This window comes from Falco rusticolus, chromosome 3 (genome assembly GCF_015220075.1).
Source record: "Falco rusticolus isolate bFalRus1 chromosome 3, bFalRus1.pri, whole genome shotgun sequence".
NCBI classification, from domain to species: Eukaryota; Metazoa; Chordata; class Aves; order Falconiformes; family Falconidae; genus Falco; species Falco rusticolus.
Genome location: NC_051189.1, coordinates 112,058,145 through 112,078,374, shown reverse-complemented (window position 1 = coordinate 112,078,374; position 20,230 = coordinate 112,058,145). Strand labels below are relative to the sequence as shown.

At 46.9% G+C, this 20,230-nt stretch overlaps 1 protein-coding gene and 1 long non-coding RNA gene across 8 annotated transcripts in view; one reads left to right on the top strand and one right to left on the bottom strand.

Moving 5' to 3' along the window:
* Positions 1 to 2,015: 2,015 nt before the first annotated feature.
* Positions 2,016 to 18,910, top strand: LOC119143959. Its single transcript, XR_005102902.1, has 5 exons — positions 2,016 to 4,969; positions 12,669 to 12,746; positions 13,770 to 13,908; positions 16,958 to 17,280; positions 17,407 to 18,910. It is a non-coding gene; the product is annotated as an uncharacterized LOC119143959 (long non-coding RNA).
* CASZ1 (castor zinc finger 1) overlaps positions 6,259 to 20,230 on the bottom strand; it is a 208,169-nt gene continuing 194,197 nt past the window's right edge. For 5 of the 7 annotated variants that reach the window (XM_037378585.1, XM_037378583.1, XM_037378581.1 and 2 more), the window contains 4 exons: positions 18,921 to 19,069; positions 16,838 to 17,072; positions 15,136 to 15,429; positions 6,259 to 11,720 (listed from right to left, as the gene is read on the bottom strand). In XM_037378585.1, coding sequence (XP_037234482.1) covers positions 10,471 to 11,720; positions 15,136 to 15,429; positions 16,838 to 17,072; positions 18,921 to 19,069 — 1,928 coding nt within the window. In that variant the 3' untranslated portion in view covers positions 6,259 to 10,470. The remainder of the gene's footprint in view (positions 11,721 to 15,135; positions 15,430 to 16,837; positions 17,073 to 18,920; positions 19,070 to 20,230) is intronic. The other 2 variants (XM_037378586.1, XM_037378587.1) reach the window with 1 other exon arrangement.

The window sequence follows — 20,230 nt, the reverse complement described above, 5'->3', positions numbered from 1 at the left end:
CAGCTGGCTCTAGCCCAGATGTGACTCGCGGGGCTGGAGCCTGGTAGCCCAGCTGAACAAACCAGCTTGCCTCTCTGCCAGAGGCTCTGGCTTGCTTTGGCCACAGACCAAACGGCTTTGCTTTACCCTCTTCAGTGCATCGGACGGTAGAGCTGTGGTGTTTAGGCAGAGCTTGGCTGTGGGCTGGGACCCACAGGAGGCTCCTAGGGGCTGCCGGTGACAGCAGGGTGACAGCAAGGTGACAGCAAGGGCTCGGCAAACGGTGAAGCTGGCTTCATGGGGAGAGCACAAGGCAGCACCCTGCCCTGTGGGAAGGGGAGGGGGCAGGGAAAGGCTCAGTCTGCCTGTCAGATAAATCTTCATCTGTTTACTTAAATCCTCAGTGTTTCTTCATTTGTTTGTTTAAGAGTTTCCCTGCCAAAAAAGAGCAAAAGAAAGGAGGGAAGCTGCCTCCGTTGGCCACCCCTCCTCAGCCAGGATGGGCCTGGGGCACTTCAGGGGCAAGAGCAGGACTAGGGGCCACAGCACCCAGCCCTCCCCCCAGTGGGATAAAGGGGTCTGCCTCTGGAGGGGCTGTGTGAGCAAAAGCTTGGCCCTTGAAAGGGAAGATGCATGTTAGGGGCTCTGGAGAGCCCGCTGCTTGCCCCAGAGCTGGCATGAAGAACTTGTCATCCCTTCTAACACCTACTGTACCTAAAAATGCTGTTCAGTGCCTTTGTCCCCTCTTTGCCCTCCCCCCTTTGGTAGAGACTGTGGCCCCCGGAGTTAGGTGCTGCCAGCTTTCAGGTACTGGTGAAGTTTCGTCTAGACAGCAGACAAGAAACCCAAAAAGCAGGGTCTTCCTGCCTGAATGTTGTATTTCCACGTAACAGTGTCAGCAACAGAAGGACTCAAAAGCATCTTGCCTTTCCTTACCTTTTTATAGATATCCGTAAAATGTACCAGGTGTAGTACATACCACACGTGCAATTCCTTCTCGTGCTAACGCGTGCATTCACCGAAAGTGGCACACTTTTCTTGTCCCCACACAAGTATTAGGCAAAGCTGTGTATTTTGCTGTAGCTATGCATGTGCAGGTCTTACTCTCATGCACACTCTCACTCTTTCCAAGTTTGGTCATATTCAACTTAAGTTCTGCCTTGATTTGTGGAGAAAGGCAGAAATTATTTATTTATTCGTGTGTGTGTGTGTGTGTGCATGCATGTGTGAAGCTCAAAAACCATTCCCAACAACCTACATGCTTTTGCTGTTTGGAATAGGTACAAGCTGGTTGTTGACTTTCAGAGAAGTCTTTAAAGTTCATGTTCCCTTTGAAGATAATGTGAGATTTTATTGTCATGTTTGAAAGCTTCAGCCTCCTGTGTAGATTGCATGCAGATTGGGGGTGGGGGGTGGGGATATTTGGTTATAGCTTCTCTCCTTCCCTTTTCCCAAGAGCTGCTTCTTTAAAAGGGCTTCCCATGGTCTTCAAATAAGCCACCTGCAGGTTTGTGAACACAATTTTGCGCCTGTGCACAGCAGCCCAGAAGTGCAAATGCAAAGAGTGGCTGTGACACAAGCAGTCGATGCAGTCTGTATGTACCATGTAGCAGGATCCATGGTTCAGAACTTTACTTATTGCAAAGGGCTTGTGCAGGACTGTGAAGGAAGTTTTAGAGGTCAAGTGAAAGTCTTAGCTTTAAACACTTTGTCCACAGTCTCTTGTTCACTTCTATGTCATAGTACTTCTCTCTTGCTTTGTGTTATTACACCCAGTGCCCAGTGAAAATATTTTTCCCAGGAAGTCTCAAGGCGTTTATATCGATTAGCTAGTTGTTACCTGTTAAAGGCTGGTTTCTGTCTTGGCTCCCATACCTGAGCAACACGGACAGTTCCAAAAGCTGGTTCAATTAATTTTTTTCTCCATTGTCTGAATGTTTTTTCCCCTTTTTTGTCTGTGTTCTGTTAAAATTTCTACTTCTGTTCTCTTGTGCTGTTGCAGGGAAGGGGATGTGTTAGAATTAACTCTTGCGAGCCTTCTAAGAGTTAGGAGTTGCCAGTCCTGCCACCTGATCAGAGGCGTGCCCTGTTTTCTCAGCAGTAGGTTTCTCTAAAGCTGCAGCAGCACATGTGTGGTTCCCCTTTCCTGCCCTAGGGATTCCCCTGGAACCGCGCTCCTGTGGGCATCTCAGCCACGCTCATACCCAAGGACTTGACCACTTCTATGCTAAGATCCTGCTCAGCTGCAAATTTGCTTCTCAAGTCTAGAGGTGTAAATATGGGCTAATTTAACAGACCTATTTCCCTAGCAAGTCTTCAGGTCTTTGTTAATGGCGTCATGCCTTAGGAAGGCAGTGTTGAGCATTGGTCCTTGGAAGCTGTAAGTTACGCCCTGTGTATGTTGTGCATCATAACAGCTGCTTTTCCTCTACCAGTAAGCATCAGAATTCTGAATTTCCTTCTGTCTGGGTGTAGGAGGCATTGTGCTACTAGAGTAAATATCCTCCCAGTCGGACATGCTTTGCTGTGTTCTGTACTCAGCTGAGCAAGCTGTGAGGAGCATTTTGCTGGGCACGTGCGCCAGCACTGCACACCTGATGGTGTGGCTCAGGGATGATCGCTGGCTGCCCCACACCGGCCGCGCTGTGTCCTGGTCTGCACAGCTCCCTGGGAGGTGGTGGCTGGACTGAAGAGGAGTTAGGTTTGGAGCCAATAAGAGCTAGTAAGAAAGATTCCTGCAAATTAAATGAATGCCTACAAAACAGTACAAAAACTGTTCCTTGTAGGTCAGGGACATAAGGAGAGGTGTAACCCACAGTGGTTTTTTTCCTAGTAATCTCTAAAAATATGCTTGCTAGACTGTGTGTGAGAAGCACTCGGATGAGTAGCGATGATAGTCTTTCTGAGCCACTGTGATGGCTATTACCTTCATTTGTAGCCAGCGCTGACAGTCTGCTGTCTTTGTTTCTGTCCTTGTTGGGCAGCTCTTATGGCTTCTGCAAGGACAGGTTTGCATGTGCTGCGGCTGGACTAGGCATGTTTGGTTAATGGCATCTAAAAACCAGGATGATTGGAAGCAGCAGCAGAACCATCTGGTCTCCTGGTCTGTGTCCTAGAATACCTTGAATGCTGCTTGTTTATGTTTGAGGCAATTGAAATTCTGCTGCCTCTGTTGGTTTAAAGTCTTGAGTAGTTCGGAGAGGGGAAAGCAGTGCTGCTCCTTTTGAGTTTCATGTTTGGGCTGGTGCCAGGGGATACTCCTGCTGTGGGTGCATATGTTGGTGGGTGCTGCAGGAGACTTGGTAGTGTGCTGAAAAGCGGATATCCAGTGTCTTACGTAAAGCAGGCAGTGTAGGTTTGTGGCTCTGTGTGTAACCGTAGGGTCCTGGTCTCACCAAAAAAAATGTTGTTACAGAGTACGCTTGATGTAATCAAAGTATTACAACTGCCCAGTTCTTGTCCTGACGTTAGAACGAGCAGCCTCGCTAGGCATCTGCTGCTTTCCATGGCTCACCAGCTGCAGGGACAGGGTGCAGAGCCGCAGATGCACAGCTGCAGTGTCACCAGTTGTGAGGGCTTGGAATGTATGCAACAGTGAGGCTTCAATTTGTTCATCTTGCAGCTTCTCCCATGACTTAGTCGTTCTTTTATGAAGTGCAGTCAGAGTTCCACAGGGAGCAGGCAAGTTCCAGCAAGAGCTTTCAAGCAGCGAATGTCAATGTCGTTCACATCCCCTGTCGGTCCCCCCCGCCCCGGAAACAGAGTCATGTAAATATCCCATGTGCTGTGGGCAGAGCTCCAGTGAGAACAAACCTCTGTGCTCCAAGGTCGGATTAGGAGCGTGTTCAGATAATGACATCTGAAAACAGGATGGCTGGGAGCTGCAGCAGAGCAGTGAGGGGGCTTTGAAAGAGAGAGGAGTCTAATCCTCTCTGCTAATAAGAAGGCAGCTGCTGCCAGTGCATCAGGCTTGGCAAGCGCCACTTTGCTGCTTCTGGGTTCTTTTGGCGGGTGGCAGGCGCAAAGACCCAGCTGCTTTGAGATAGTAGGGGAAGAGCCACACAGGAGGGGTTTTCTTTGCTTTCTTTGAGTAGAACAAGAACTTTGCCATTGCTTCCCCCACCCCCGGTCCCCAGGAGCACTTTGGCAGGACAGGCGTCAGGGCAGTGTTTCGTGCCAGGCCAGTGCCTGGGAGCAGTTCAGCTGGCACCGCAGAGCCCGCGACCGGCTGCGCGGGCGTGGATGCACAGACACCCTGACACTTGCCATCGGTGCAGAACCAGTTGCAGCTCCCGAGTGCTCGAGCCCAGCCTTGTCAGGAGGGCTGGGTGCGTGCTGCCCTGTGTGCAGTCTCGGTGCCTCACCAGTGGATGAACAGCAGTGGGCAGGGTGGAAGGCGGGGGTCGGCACAGAGGCAGCTTTTGTGCAGTTTTGATCCGTTTACAAATTTCCCCGAGGACCACTGGGATGGTGCCTGCTGTGGGCTCCCACTGAGGGGGCGAGTACTCGGGGACATGTCGGGACCTGGCAGGTAGCGCGAGGGCAGTTGCTCTAGAGCACATGAAGTGCTGTGAACATGCACGTTTCCCCCCTCCTCCCCCGCAAAGTAACTTGCTTAGTTCCACGTAAAAATGGCATCTACTGCCTGTCCCCAGCTGCCTCGTCCAGAGCAGGGATGCTGGTGATGGAAAGCTGTTCTAGCCCCAGCTCCAGTGTGGAAGTGCCCAGGCCTGGGGTGAGTCTTGGGCAGGAGAACGGTGGGGACAAGCTGCCGCAAGCGTGCAGTGGTTTTATCTAATCTATTGTTCCTTTACAGTCAGCGTTTGTGACTGCTGGATCAGTTGCACCAAGGCAGTGTTGTGTCATGCTCTGGCTGTCAGGACACGCTCTTGCCTGAGAGACGTTCTCATCCCCGATGGCCTCGCTGTACTTTACAACCGCGTGGGCTATGCCAGTTTCTGCAGCAGGAGAAAACCTATGGAGTGGCCAGGTAAGGGGTGCTTGCTCTCAGATCTTAGATGCATGGCATACAGCTTTGTGCATTCTTGCCAAGTTCTGCCAAAGTATACGGCTTCAACCTTGCGTTTTGGTGACTAGTGGGTCTATTAGCCCCCCAGCCCTTCTATGCAGACAGGATGCCTCACCTCTCTCGTTAGGGTGACAGTCAACCGTCGATTGATTTAGTGGGCTTGGAATGTCATTGTAAGGTTTCAGGTGGGTTACAGCAAGCACGGCTCCACCACGGTCCCAACCCACCACCCTGAGTTTGCAGGCCAAGGTAGGAAGGGAAAAGTCAAAATGTGAGTAGTCACTTCTCTCCTTCCAGGTCCCAGTTTAGCAGATCATGGACACGTAAGTATCGCTTCTGTCAGGGGCCCCAGTGAGCGCTTCAAGTAAAGCTACAGGGCTGCATAAAAAGCTCGAGGCCAGAGTCCATATATATTAAAATGGGTGCAAGGCATTACTAGGACTCCAGTGCTTTAAAAGACCCCAGCCGCTACAAGACTTGTTAGTTCTTAAAAAAATAAAACCCTTCAATCAAGAAGACAACTCGATCACTTAAAACTTTGGGGTTTTTTTTCCAGTTTTTATTGAGTGAAAATGTCAAACCTTGCATCAGTCATGCAAAAAAAAATCAAATAAATAAAACACATATATTAAATTTCTAATAGCACTAAATTCAAGTGGAAAAATATTCAGTTCTTAATAACGCAGGTGCTGAAGAGACCAGATTCAAGTAAATCAGAGCACACCATCCTGTTTAGGGTGTTTTTTTTTCACTTTCTGCATTTTTGTCTCAAAACCTATATATATATCTATATATCTATATATATGTATATACATATAGATATATACACACACACATATATATGTGCATACATATTATTTTTATATTTATATATATACACATACATATTTATAAAACATTAAAAAGAGCATTGGTGGTTCAAGCATTTATTTCCCCCCCCTCCCCCACGGAAAGAAAAAACAACAACAAAACAAAAAAAAATTACACATTTAAAATTCAAAATGAGCTAGCAATGGCTTATAGTCCTAGTGTGCAATATGGATATTACAAAAGGCTAGAATCCTCCCTCTTTGTCTTTTTTTTTATTTTTGTTTTTTAAAGTTTTTTTTTTTGCTACATTGGAAATTTTTTTTTATTTTTTATTTTCTTTACAAAATTCCTTCCACGCAGACTTTAATCCAGTTGAGTTTGTGGCTAGAATGAACAATCTAGTCAATAGTTTTTATTTCTTTCTTTTTTTTTTTTTTTTTTTTTGCTCTTCAGCAGTGAATGGTAGCAGAATCAGGAGGGTCCATCTGAAGGTTTATTTTGTTTGGTTTTTATCTTGTTTTGGACAGAATAGTTCCATTTCCTCTCTCCTCTTTCCCCCTCCTCATACAGATCCCCCACACATACACAGTGGGATCCCTCTCTTTCTCTGGTCGTTCGTTTAAGCACATATTTCAATAGCGTTGTATTAACAGTCCTGTTGATATGATAGCCTGAAGTGAAAAGCCACCTCGCTGTAACAGGGATCTCTGTGCTGCTGAGGCTTTGTTCAGAAAAGCACTTAAGCATGGGCTCAGACCTGTGCCCGTTCAGAAAGCATCTGCTTAAGAGTTTTGCTGGATTAAAGCCTGAACACAGCAGAATAAAAAGACGGGTTTAACTTTCCTGACTTGTTGTTGTTGTTGTTGTTGCGAATAGAGACATAGTAAGAGGTTTACAGAAACAAGACTTGGCAAAGGCTCTGGGGGTCGGGCCAGCCTGCTGGGTGGCCCTGTCTGGAAGGGCAGTGGCCACTGTCCTCCGAGGGTGCCTGACCTTCTGCGCATCAGGCCCTGCTCGCTGGTCACGTTCAGCAGTAGCCTGTTGGGAAAGCAAGCTCGTTCCCTGTGCCAGCTCCCGGAGAGGAGGCAATAGAAGTTTGGGAGAAAGGCTGAGATGTTAGGGAGAAGTAGGGTGCCTTGGGGGAGAAAATGGTGTGCATAGATAAACACAGGCCCTTCTGGCACACTTAGCCACCCAGAAGGACATGTGGAACAGGGCCCCATCCAGCACGGACCGCACCTGCCTAAGGCTGCCTCCTGGGACGGTGCGCTGCGTCCAGCGCCCAGCACGCCAGGCTGGCGTGAGCAGCGCTACCTAGTAGGTCTTTCACCCCTTTCTCCACACACTTCTGCTCTCTCCCACTGTTGTGCAGTGATTCAGCCAGTGGAGTCTGGTGAGATGTGTAAGGGGAGAGGTAAAACCGCTATGTCAGGGTGCAGGTTCCCAGCTCCTAACAGCAGGGAAACAGCCCGTCTCTCCCGCACCGAACCAGGGCCCTCGCGAGCCCCGTGCCTCGCCCCTGGAACCAGACCCCCCCTCGCCTTCGGCGCCAGCAGCGCGCCCAGGCAGGTGTCAGGTGAACCTCGCGGGGTGTTGTACTGAAGGCAGTAGGCTCGATCCTGCTCCCACAAAAGTCACTGACAGACATGTTGATTGCAGCGGTACAACAGAAACACATTTGCTTTGCAAGATGTGGCTTGTGCTACAGCCAAGGATTCCTCTTGGAGCCCATCACCGTACTATCTAAATAGTTGAATATGGGGAAAATGTACAAGTACAGAACCTGCAGCAAATGCCGTTAAAAGTAAAATCTTTTTGCCCCATGCAATTTCTCGAAATTCCAGGGCCTCATTCCCTCACTCTGCCCCAGGAACATGAGCTTCATTATATGCAAGAACTGGGTTGTGCTAGAAAACACACGGTTGAGGGCAGGGGATATACCAAACAAAACAAAAACAAACAAACAAAAAAAACACCCCTATAAAAATAAAAGCCACACAAATAGCTGATAGAGGAAAAGAACTCCAAAGAATTAAATAAACTACAAACTAGTAATAACAATATTTCATTTGTTTTGTTTTCATTTGTTTCATCTCTACAAAATTCAAGTTAGAATTCAGAATCGTGCAGCTCCGGTCAGTGCTAGGAGTGTGAAGTCAGCCTCAAACCGCAGCATTAAGGCCCCCCCCATCCCCTGCCACCCCCTACAAACAAACACTACATTGAAGGAGGGGGAAAAAAAAGAGAAAAAAAAAAAAAAAAAAGAGAGAGAAAAAAAATTTGCACACAATTAACCATAATCTAAGGGCTACCCAGAAGGCAGGTGACCCCCCCCACACCATCCCTCTGGCATTGGTGGTTTCTCTTTTGTTCTATATATAGTAATAACCTTTACAGGAAAAATACTGTACAACTTTTTTTTTTTTTTTTTTTGCCTTTCCTTTTGAAACATTATCTGAACATTCTGTCCCCACATTTACACAGCTGAGCTGCTTGTTTATAAATCAGACCTGATCTGCACCAGTTCCTTAGGGAAATAATTAAAAAAAAAAAACACCAAAAAAAACCAACCTAAACTTCTCGAGGCTTTTATCTGTTAAGGGTAAAAACAAATTATGGGGATCCCTTGGAGCTGAAGTGCTCATGGAATTGGGGGGGGAGGGGGCGCCTGCATGACATTAGAAAAAAATAATTAGGGGTTTTTTTTTAAAAAAGGGACAAACTTCAGACACAAGGAACCTTTTGCTAGGCTGGTATACTTACAGACTGGCACTGAAATAACTTATTAGAATTAATTCATATGGCTAGTCCTTCTGGAGTGCAGGTGTATGTAGACAAGCCTCCTCTCTCTGACTCAGGTGAGGATTTGGGGTCAAAGCTACTGTCCCACCTGTCAGGAGTCCGGGACAGTATTCTGTAGTGTGTGTTCCCAGACTGGACTAGGAAAAGGGAGCAGGAAAGAGCTTGTAGCCAGGGGAAAGCCCAAGCTTCTGAATGTTGTAGCTCTCAACACAGTATCATTGCGTTTGCTTATGCAGTGCCCAAGCTATTAGCCCTACTTGTCAAAATTTATCAGCATGGACCCAGAAATCCCTTAATTCTTAGCTGGCTACATCCCGGCCTCAGCTAGCATCTCCCCCCATCTTCGAGTTCTCTGTGCTGCGTGGGCTGCGGCAGCCTTAGGCTTTGGAGCTGTAAGAGTCATGACTGGGCCGGTAGCTGCCCCCGTGCTGTGGAGCAGCTGTGGCCCCCCAGCCCCGTGCCGAGCAGGACATCCCACAGTGGGATCCTGAATGTTCGCCTGCCGCCTCCTCCCTCTTCAGTGGTGCCTTCACCCTCTCCCAGATGTCACCAGAGATCTGTATCGGTCCACGTGGAAAGACAGACTTGCCCGCCCCCAGTGAAAGGCTGGGGCCAAGGGCTCGGGGAGTGGGGACATACCTGTCATCGTATGACTGCTTGGTCAGAGAGCAAGTTGTATTTTCAAGGCTGCTTTAATGGCTAGGACGCTCTTCTGTGAGCACGGTGCTCCTGGTGCTGCACCGTGGGACAGAGGTCAGCTCACAACCTCCTGAGATGGGGATACTGAAGCACCACAAAAACGCCTCGCCCTCAACAGAGAGGAAGCACTGCGGGGTTGGGATGAGATGGAACTGGATGGGAGGTTAACCCCAGTCCTCCAGTGTGACAGACCCTGTAACTGCCCGCTGCGTTCTTCCCAAGTTACTTCAGCTAAATCCCTACAGGCAGAACAGCAGGGATGAGGAGAGGCATCCTACAGAGAAAGTGTAGACTGAGAAAGTTTTACAATATAAATAGCATTCAAAATTATTATCATTAATATTAAAAAGGATCTGGAAGAACAGAGGAGTGTCCCATTCCCACCCCTGCTCATTCATTAATGCATCCTCATTTATATGACAATAAATACCCACTCCCACCCTTGCTGTCTGATGCCATTCATTTAATGCTGGAGAAAGAAGGGGGGGAGGGGGGGAGAGAGAGAGAGAGAGTGCGCACCCCTCACCCCCTCCTTCCCACTGGCAAAAGCTGAGCTAGCTGTCTTTGTGACACCAATTCCTTGAATTTTATATATGTGTGTGTGTGTATACATTATATATAGAGAGACACACACACAAATATATATTTCTAAAATTCATTACCTGTTGTTCCCACCCACCCCCCTCCAAGAAGTGGAGATTATTATTAGTATCGTACAACTGAAAACATGGAAAAAAAAAACAAACCAGAAAGAAAAATGGGGGGATAGAGCCCCTCCCATAACAATGGGTCCCCAGATGGGCGCAGGCCCCACGCACCATGCAGGGAGCAAGGAAAAGCAGCTGGTACCCTCAGGGTTCGTGTCCATACAAAAGGGTATTTTTTGCTGTGTCCTGCCCCCAGGTTCTGTGATCTGCAGAATGAAGTGATGCAGCACCAGTCCTGCTGCAAACTTGTCTCTCTTAGGGGGCCTGTGGAGGAGCGTGGGTTTCCTTCCTTCCTTCCTCTCTCTCTCTCTCTCTCTCTCATGTGTGTGGCACGGAGTTTGTTTTTCACTTGCCATCCTGATCCTTGTTCTTGCCTCATATGGGGTCCTCTTAGTAATTCTGTGTCAGAGGAAAACCAAACCACTGCCGCTGTTGTCTCTGAGATTAAGGAGAAGCTGCTGGAGCAACAGTAGAGGCTGGGGCAGCAGCTGGAGCTGGAGCAGGAGCTGGGGCTGGAGTAAGGGCTGGCTCACCCTGTGGCCTGGAAGCATTGCCATGGTCTGTGGAAGAAGCAGCCTCCTCTGGTTCTCCATCTTCTTTAGTGGCCAGGCCCTCAGGGTCAGGCAGCGATTCTTCAGAATCTGTGTTCAGGTCTTCCTCTTCATCCTCCTCCTCGTCATCATCATCATCATCCTCCTCTTCGTCATCCTCCTCTTCTTCATTCATCTCCTCCTCATCATCCTCTTCATCCTCTTGGGAAGAGTCATCCTCATCCTCCACATCACCTGAGGCAGATGCCACCGCCCCCCTCTCCTGAGAAGCAGTCCCGGCTCTGCTCGGTGAGGGACCCTCAGTGACTTCCGACTGCTTCTTGCTGAGGTCCAGGGAATCATTGAGGCCCACACCAGCCGCGTTCTGCAGGAAGAAGAGGGAGCTGTTGTTGTCAGTGCTGAGGTTGAGGGAACTGTCCAGGTTGATGGAAGAGTTCTGGATGTCATACTCAAGGGTGGAGTGGGCAAGGCCCTCGGGGCCAGGAGAGATGGCAGGAAGCTCCCCTCGCTCCTGCTTCTCATGTTTGCGCTTGTGCGAGTCCATCTGTGACATGCCCACCACCGTGTGTTTGCAGCCAGGGTAGGTGCAATGGAAGTGGGAGCACTTGAGTTTGTACTTGCAGTCAGGCACCTCGCAGTCCACGCTTGAGCTGAACTGGCAGAAGCCAGCAGCACTGATGACATCCTGCTTGCCGTGGTGCTTACGGTGGGCTGTCACCTTGGTGCTGTCAGTGCAGCGGAAGCCACAGCGCAGACAGTGGAAGTGTGTGCTATTGCCAGAGAACTGACAGTCTGGGAAGTTGCAACTCAGTGAAGACTTGAAGCGTTTGAAATCATCCAATACCAGGTTGTCAACACGATCGTGATGCTGGGCGTGCTTGTACATGTGGGTACGGCCACAGAACTTGTAGCCACAATTCTCCCGCGTGCAGTGGTAGTGGGTAACCTTGAGAGAGAACTGGCAGCTGGAGTCCTTGCAGTCCTCGTAGAGGTCATAGCGCCGAAATCCCTCCAGCATCATCCCTTCATCCAGCATCTTGCGTGAGGATGCGGTCTTGCGGCGCTTGCCAAACGGGGACATGTCCTCAATAATCCAGAAGCGCTTTTTGGCCCCCGAGGCAGTTGGCATAGTGATGGTATTCCCTGAGGAGAAAAAGCGAAGAGTGATGTTGCTGGCAGCCAGGTCTCTCTTCAACTCCTAACCAGCCCGGCAAGCTCTGTATTTGCCAAGACACAATGCTGCAACTGCTCCCACCCAGCAGCTCATCCCTTCAGCTCTGAACTTCTCAAGGCTGCTTTAATGGCTCATTAAAGGAACATCCCTCAAGTAAGCCTGAACCCTGGGATCGTGGGCTGGCTGATGCCTGCCGGACATCGTGTATCCCACCTGGCCTCTAATTGCTGCTCTGGTGTACCTCCTGTTACCCGAATGCTAACTGTTGCTTCTCTGTTTGGCTACTCTCACAGTTTCTCCTGCTGCTTAGTTAGTCTCTAGTCCTGTTTTCCTCAATTCAGACTTTAATACAGACGAGCTGGCTTGTTCCAATCCAAGGACTGAGGTGTATTACTGTAGTTCACCTGGGCTGAAGTGGTAGAAGCATTTAAGCATGCTAAAAACTGGTACGTGTATGCAGCTTTCCCCTATCCAGGGTCTTGTAATACACTACAGTTGCCAAGGACAGGCAGGAAGTAAAGGAAGATCCCATGCGTGATTAAAACTGCAAGGGGGGGAATTTATAGAAATAGGATGGACTTTGGCCAGGAGACTGCAACATCCCTCACTGTAATGAGCCTACATATTACGATGAGTGCACTTAGAAAGACAGATGGACAGATGTTCAATGGGGCTAATTCTCATCATCACTAGCCAGTGGACTCTGAGAGAAAATACCAGTGCTACAGCTTTCCCTTGGGTCTCAAAAATCACATGATGCCCCTAGTAAATAAAGAGCCCTCATCTATCTTCCACTTTCATTCACGGGGCCAGCGTAACTGGCTAGTGCTCACGTCCCCTAGGATCAAGCTGACATCAAGGACTCGACCTCATTATATCTATTAACTTTTTTTTTCTTCTTTGCTTGCTATTTCCAGAATCAAACTACAATCTCCAGTATCAACATGCAGCACAGACAAGGTTGGAGGCAAGAATTTTTCACCAGGTGCAGAATTGTGAGTGTAATTGGAAATTATAGCTCGCAACTAAAACCCTAAAACTTACTCTTTTTTTTTTTTTTTTTTAAACCTCTCTTCATGCTGAAACTGCCATCCTCCTAAAAACAGGCATGATTTGTGACATGCAGTGCCTGGGGCCTGAGAATCCAGAGCAGCTTGCATCCTTGCCTAGGAGACTGAAGAAACAGTCATCTGTTTGACTGTTGTATAAATTTTTTTTTTTCTGGCCGATAAGCAGGTATTAAAAGAGATTAATTATACTTTTGCATTATCTGGCCCTTCCAATGACAACCCTTTAAGAGAAGGTGGCAGTCACTGAAGAAGCCCCCAGAAGTTAAACTGGCACTGTACGGAAAGATACAAGTCAATGGACATGGTAGCAGCAACGTAATCTCCCACATCGTTGCATGGCTGGGCTATACAGATTGCAGGATAAGCAAAGAACAAAAGATTTTTCCACAGCCATTTGTTACACGGCACGTTTGCTTGGACTGAAATAAGGATGCTGGCTTGGGGCATCTATGGTGCGACCATCTCAGTGATACGGAGCTGGTGGAAACTGCACGTTAAGGCTAATTTAACCAGCTACCAGTGAAAGAATAGCTTTCTGTCACTGTAGATTTTAAATTAGCAAGCTCTTAGCTACAGAATCTGTGACCAATTAACTGTCTGCTCCCCCTCTAAACATCTGGGATTGTTAAACCTAGCTGTCCGCTTCCAGGCGACTAGTGTAAGTGCATCGCTGCTGGGACAAATTGCTGCTAACCAGATCAACTCCTCCTTCAAAAAAAAAAAAATTACAGCCAAACATCACATCTTTTATCATTAGTATGAATGCTCAGCTCGTCTGCCTTCAGACAGAAATAAGCATAAGCCATCTTAAGGGAAAGACTCTGCATGGGAAATAAGTACAAATTACATTTTACCTGGTTTAAACTCAGTGTTTCTGCTTAGCTTTTACAACAGTTCAAACAGATGTGCTTAAAACTTTAGTTAAACCAATTCTGTTTTCTCATACAGGCAAAGTTTCACAGCAAGGGCATGAAAGAGGTGTAACTTGGTCTGCTCTCCTCCTTTAGCCACTGGACAACGTTCAGTCCCTAGCACCCGAGTGAAGATTACAAGCCTCAACAGATGTAATCCCAAGGAAATCTCAATGGTAAGTGCATGCCATGAGCTTGTCTTTTCAACTGCTAATGATGTAAACAAAAAAATGATGTCACTATACAAAGGTAAAAAGAAAAATATATTAATATATAGAGGAAAGCACAGCACAAGGTTAAGATGTTTCAGGTTACATGCAAATCAGTTAAAAAAAACCAACCCAGCAAAAATACAGTTTCTTGTGAATTTTGTTCATTTGAACACAGTCCTCCGGACAGACTCCTCCTTCTGCCAAGTCCCATGAGAAAAGCCTGTAAACTTCCAAGGGGAGATGGCCCTCCAGCTGCACTCCCAACCATCTACCCTGGATTTGTGCATTACTAAAACTGGCAGGAAGAATGACTGGGACATTTGTAGGCTGCCAGAATCCTCTTTTAAGTGTGAACTTTAAGCACAAATATGCCCTTAATTAACTAGAAAAGAGCTGGGAGTCGGGAAAAGAAGCCAAAACTGAGACACACCCTAAAAAACACTCCCAGCTGGAATGAGAATCCCCAGCCTGAGACATCTCTCATCTTAGTCACACATGGGAAACACGGCAGCTTAAAACTAAAAATCTAGATGTATTTTCTGCAGCTGTTAAAAGCAGATATAAATAACAGTGAGTGTGAGAAACAGCCTGAGCTGTCTGATGATGTCATCGTAGTGACACTGACTGTACTTCACTCTTTTGTTACTTGTGCTGGGGAAAGCTGCCCTGAATTTTATGGCTTTGTATATGAATAGGAAGCAGTGAAGCTTACAAGATCGATAAAAATATGGGAACTGGGTTCATTTACCTGCTGAGATGTGTGCAGCAGCCTATGGTAGGGCACTGGGCTGGGTGGCCTGGAAAATCTAAACAAGAATTCCAAGCTCCATTAATGCTACATGAGCAGAAGTTTGCTTTGTGGCCACCCTGCTGTTACCAAGAGGCTGAAAGCGCATTTTAACTAAGGATTTTTGTTAGATTTTTCTCACAGTTTAGAACTGGTGGAAATTGCTCTCAGGTATCTGAATGTGTCTCAGTGGGTTGCTGCAGTTTTGGTTACCCTTAGCTGCGGTTACTGTGTCAGCCAACAAGAGGAGTAGGCATGGACGGGCCCTTGGGTAAAGTTAAATAAGACACAGAGTGACGTGTGCTTTTTTACTGACCCAAAGGTACAGAGAAAAAAGTGTGGGCAGGGTGAGTGGGGAAGGAGATGGGCACAGGACACTAAGAGAGAAAGCAAAGAAGTGTTACCTGCTGCATCCTGAACTAAGGGAACGTCACTTTTTACTGGAGTTGGAGTGGCAATGATGGGCGAAAACCCAGTGGTGCTGGCGGCAGGCATGACAATGCCTCTGCTGGATCCAAGAGTGGCACTGAGCAGAGAGTATGAGAGACAAGATGGAGAGAAGAGACAGGGGAGGGTGGGAAGAGGAGACCTAAGCAGGGCTTGTGAGAAAGATGGAGGCAGAGATGGTGGTTGAGGTTGTGGTGCATTGTGGGTAGCATCATCGGCAGCAGCGGTAGCAGTAGAAGGAACCAGGCAGCCTGGAGAATGTGGAGAGAAAAAAAGCAGAAAAAAAAGGAAAAAAAGAAAAAAAAAAAACCAAAAAACAAAAAGCAAAACAAACAAAAAACAAACAAACAAAAAAAAAAGGAACTGAAATGAGAACCCAAGAGCAGAAGCAATATGATGAAAATGGAAAATACATTCACAAATGTATGAAACAGAACTGTAACAGAGAAGGAACAGAAGGTGAGGAACTGACAGCATCAGGAAGAGGCAGCTTGTCTCTGCAGAAGGTAAGGTGGCTTTAGTGGCACAGGGCAAGAGCCGCAGGCTTTCACACAGAAATTCCTGCTTGTCTGGTCCTTGTTAATCTATATGGTGCCAGCTTCTACCAACTAATAGCTGTGAGGGTGGTCCTTACGCTTTGGGCCAGTGGAGTTGCTCACTACCTGAATAGCCGTGGCGGGGCCATTTCCTAGGAAGCATGATTTGGACCAGACGGCATACTGGCAAGGAGGACCAGGAACCACTGTCCCACCACAACTCTTTGGAGGAGCTTTAATGTCATGGGGCAACCACTGTCATGACCCAGTGGTGTTCAGACAAATGGTTAGATGTGCTATCTGATAACCTTCATCTGACTGGTGTGGGAAAGGAAAGTAGCAAAATGTGTATGAAATTAAAGCAAACTCAGTTGAGGCAGCCTATCTGGAATGTAACACTTAACCCTGGGAAGGACAGCTAAGAGATCCCTGGATCACCACTAGATGATAACAGAATCATAAAAGATAACTGACTACTGAAAAGATAACCCCATAATACAGGTCAGTGGGAGATGGCTACACGTGACCCTGGCAAACAGGAAACAACAGCAGAAACTTACTTCCAAAGAGGGGATGATGGAGGTCTCTGTGCAACACTGCACAAAGTGGAACAAGAGTTTTTGCAGGAGGAAGGGAGCTCAATGAGCTGCTTTATATGTTGCTTTCTAAAGATGTGGTAGGTTTTTTTCCCCTATATATAATAATTGCTGTTGTACAGTCTTTCTGTAACTCAACAGTACAGGCAAGTGCCTGACTCCAGATGCTGCACAAGGAAATACAAAAAAGTACCAGGGAAAATGCCAAGTACAGGAGAGGCCCACAACTTTTTTTAAAAAAAAAATCAGTTATTAAATAGATCCAACTCCAAGACACAGGGTAAAAACCTCTCTTGAGGGGAGCAAAAAGATACGCTGTTAGTTCATGGATGCTTGAGGCACAGATTTTGATGGATCTCTTCTCACAAATGATGCAGGGAGCTAGGTTAGTATGAGGCACTACTGCGAAGCTGGTACAGTTTACATTCTAAGGTGCAGTTGTCCTTTGGCCTCCCTTCATGAGTTTATCTCCCAAGACAGCAGACAACTGGTGATTCATTTCACCCCACCCCACCCCTCTCTCTTACCTGCTGATGTACTTTCATTGCCCACTGGAGTGCTGGAGCAGCTGCGGTCCATATTAGAAGATTCAGAGGAGATACCCCCAGGGCTACAGCCAGTGTAATCCATGTACTCATCTGTTTCAGTGTCCATCATGCTTGGGGGTCCCTGAAAGGAAGCTGGGGTTCCTGATGAGGCTGGGCTGGGTGCCATGCTGCCAACCTGGGGAAGATTTTCATTTCTTGGAGCGTGGCCAATAACCTGCAGCAAGAAAACAGGATGGGGACTTTAACACCAAAAGCAAGATGCCAAGACCAAAACCATCTGTCTGCACATTTATTTCTCTCTGTCACTGTTCATGAGGGATAGCTGGAACATGCTCGGGAGTGGAACCCATGGCACCGTGGCTAGGAGCATGAATCTTCCTTCATTGGGAGCTCAGAGCATTAAACTTGGCACATGTATCCTGGTATGTAAATTGTGATGCGCTCAGAGGCTGGGAGTGTTAATCTTGGCACCAGTATCCTGGTGTGTGGATTCTGATGCATTCAAAAACAGGAGGTGTTAATCTTGGCATTACTACCTTACTGTGTAGGTCCTGCTGCATTTAGAGACTGGAAATACGACTACTGACATGACTGTCCTAGTGCCTGCATGCTGAGACATTGCAACAGGGGAGCACAGACTGAAACCAGTGACACATGTCTATGCGGTGTTCACACGCAGCTGTTGCAGCCTGGCCTGGCCTGGTCTTCTCAGGAGAGTTACATGGGCAGGTACCCAGGAGCAACACATATCCAAACACACCACGAAGGCATGGGAAAAACTGGAAGCAGTAAGTTTAAATGCAGAAAGGCAGTGGCAGTACAGCAATGTGGTTAGCTTTGCCACATGCCCTGGTTTGTGGTTTCATCCCTGTTTTGTTGCTGGACTGCTCCACAGGCTAAGCCCAGCAATAGTGTACGACTAGCACTGTATGCTCAGGATTGCTCAGGCCACGATCACGACTTCTCCACTGCTGAAGCAACACAGGATTGCCAGAGAAAGGAGGTGGAGGTCAAAACTAGCATTTTCTGCTCAGCATGTACTAGATTTCTTGGAGCTAGACTTGGCTCGTACTGGAAGAGTAGTGAAGACAAACCTATTTGTTAAATCTCTCCAAAGTTTAATTCTTCTACCTAAGCTTATCTGTTAAGAACAAAAGTTACCACAACAGTAACACCAGTTCCTTGGCATCTGTGAACTCATTACATGCCACAGCAGCAGACTAAAACAATTAACTTACTGGCAGTACTTAATAACTAATAGGGACCTCTCATTCCCATGTTGTGAAATGGAAGGGGGTTCCCATCTTGCTTCTACAGATGGCCCCTTTTGTTTTTCATGTACGAGAAGACGTCCTTAGGGTCAGATCAGTCACAGGCATTTAAATAAAGCTAGCTTGTTTTATCTCCAGAGCCAACAGGAGTTAAAGCAACGAAGGAGTAAGAAGAAGCAGGAGGCTGCAGGACTGCTGCTATTCTGAGAAGCAGCTCAGTGCTGCCGTTGAAAAGATGCAGCTGCATTGGTCTGCTACTTCCTGAAAGAGGACAAGGAGTGCCCCAAACTAATTCCAAATCAGTAAGGGAAGAGAAATTTTGAGGCTGGTATTTCTCCCATCCTAGGTAGAAGCAGCAAATAATTTTTTATGTACAACAGGAAACATCTGCTTTACCCAGCACATTCAATTGTTCCACATCCTAAGCGTTTTAATTTTAATAAGCCAATTGGTATATACTGAGAGAGCCAGGAGGGAGTGTAAGTTGTAAATATGAGTATTTTAGTCTTATCCTTCTCAGTTCTTTTTCTCCATAATTCATAACAAAAAGCTGTTTACACTAAGTAATGCTTTGATGTCTATGTTTCATCATCTCGCCTCGTACTGTAGAAATCCAACCAGGTAAAGCTACCTTGGCTGAACTCACATACCCCAGTCGCGTCCCCCAGTGGAGACATAGATCCTTAAACAGTGTGGGTACAAGTGTCTTGGCACTAAAGCAGTTCTGCATCAAGCAACCAAAGGGACCAACGCTATCTGTGGATCTACAACTTAAATAACCAGTGAGTCACCTGAGTAGGAACACGATCAAAGTTCTTCCCCAGCATCCTTCTCATGTGCTTTCTGGCGTGGGATGTCATTTGGTGCTTGAGCAGGAAGGAGAACTGGCAGCCCTCTCGAATGCAGTGGAAGTGGCTGTTCACCTGGTTATATTTGCAACCTACAGACACAAAACCATTGTATGTAGTACGTGAAAGGTACCAACAGGGAAAGGGACTGTAGGGAAGATGATATGGAGATGGGCCCGACAAGGCTGCTCCTACATGAATTTCTGGTGGATTGAAGATTTATAAATGGTCACAGGTTCTTCAGGAACAGTCCTGAATGAAAGAAACATGACCTTTGGCCTGTGAGCAACTGCAAGAGACTATTACAATGGACACAGATCTAAGAAGTGAGCCTGAGCTGCAGACTAGTTCCATCCCTCTTTGGTTTGTTAGAAAGGAACATTACATCTATTAGTGCCTAATGGTCTCCAGTCTTAGCTAGTGCCTTTTCCTTTACAAAGAGAACAAACCCAAGATATTTAACTATAGCATAAAGTTAAAATAAAAAATGCACGCTCATGATTAGATTAGAAATGAAAAGTTCTTTTCCTCCCTGCCCCCCCCCCTTAACTGTGTGCTCTCAGAAAAGCAGTCCCTTAACAGCTCTAGCTCTGGACAGTGTATGTTCTCTGGTCAGACAGAAGTGAGCCAGGAAGTGTTTATTGCCACTCCAAATTTGTTGTGTAATAGGGGTAGCTACTAAACAACAAGCAATTTATATGGGTTCTGGCATACAGCACTTGACACATTTTGCTCCTCGTGGATAGCACCATGCATGCTGGGAGCTACGTTCTATAGCTGATAAATAATGCCTTTTACAGTTAAAATGCAGCTATATCAATCGTTGGGTTGTCCATCATCCCTTGGCTGTATCCTTATATACACAGTGGTACAGACCTACAGTCAGGCTTAGTTTTACTCGTCTGTCACCTGACTACATCCATCCACCTTTACTTCCACATGTATGTATTTTTAACCTCTCCCTCCCCACCCATACACGTGTGTATGTATTTATACATGCACAGACATACATACGAAAAAATCTATTGTGTTCAGACACATTCACAGCCCTTAAAGCAGGCCAGTGCTTTCTGCACCTGCTGTATATACATATGCAACATAAGAAGCATAGAGATGTACAGAGAAGCAGACATGCATTTATATATTGGTATGACCATATACACCTATACAAACACATCCAGCTACAGCAGCCCATCATGCTGCCTCTATCTACGTAGGCAAATGCAGACCCCTGGTATGTTTACTGCATGGCA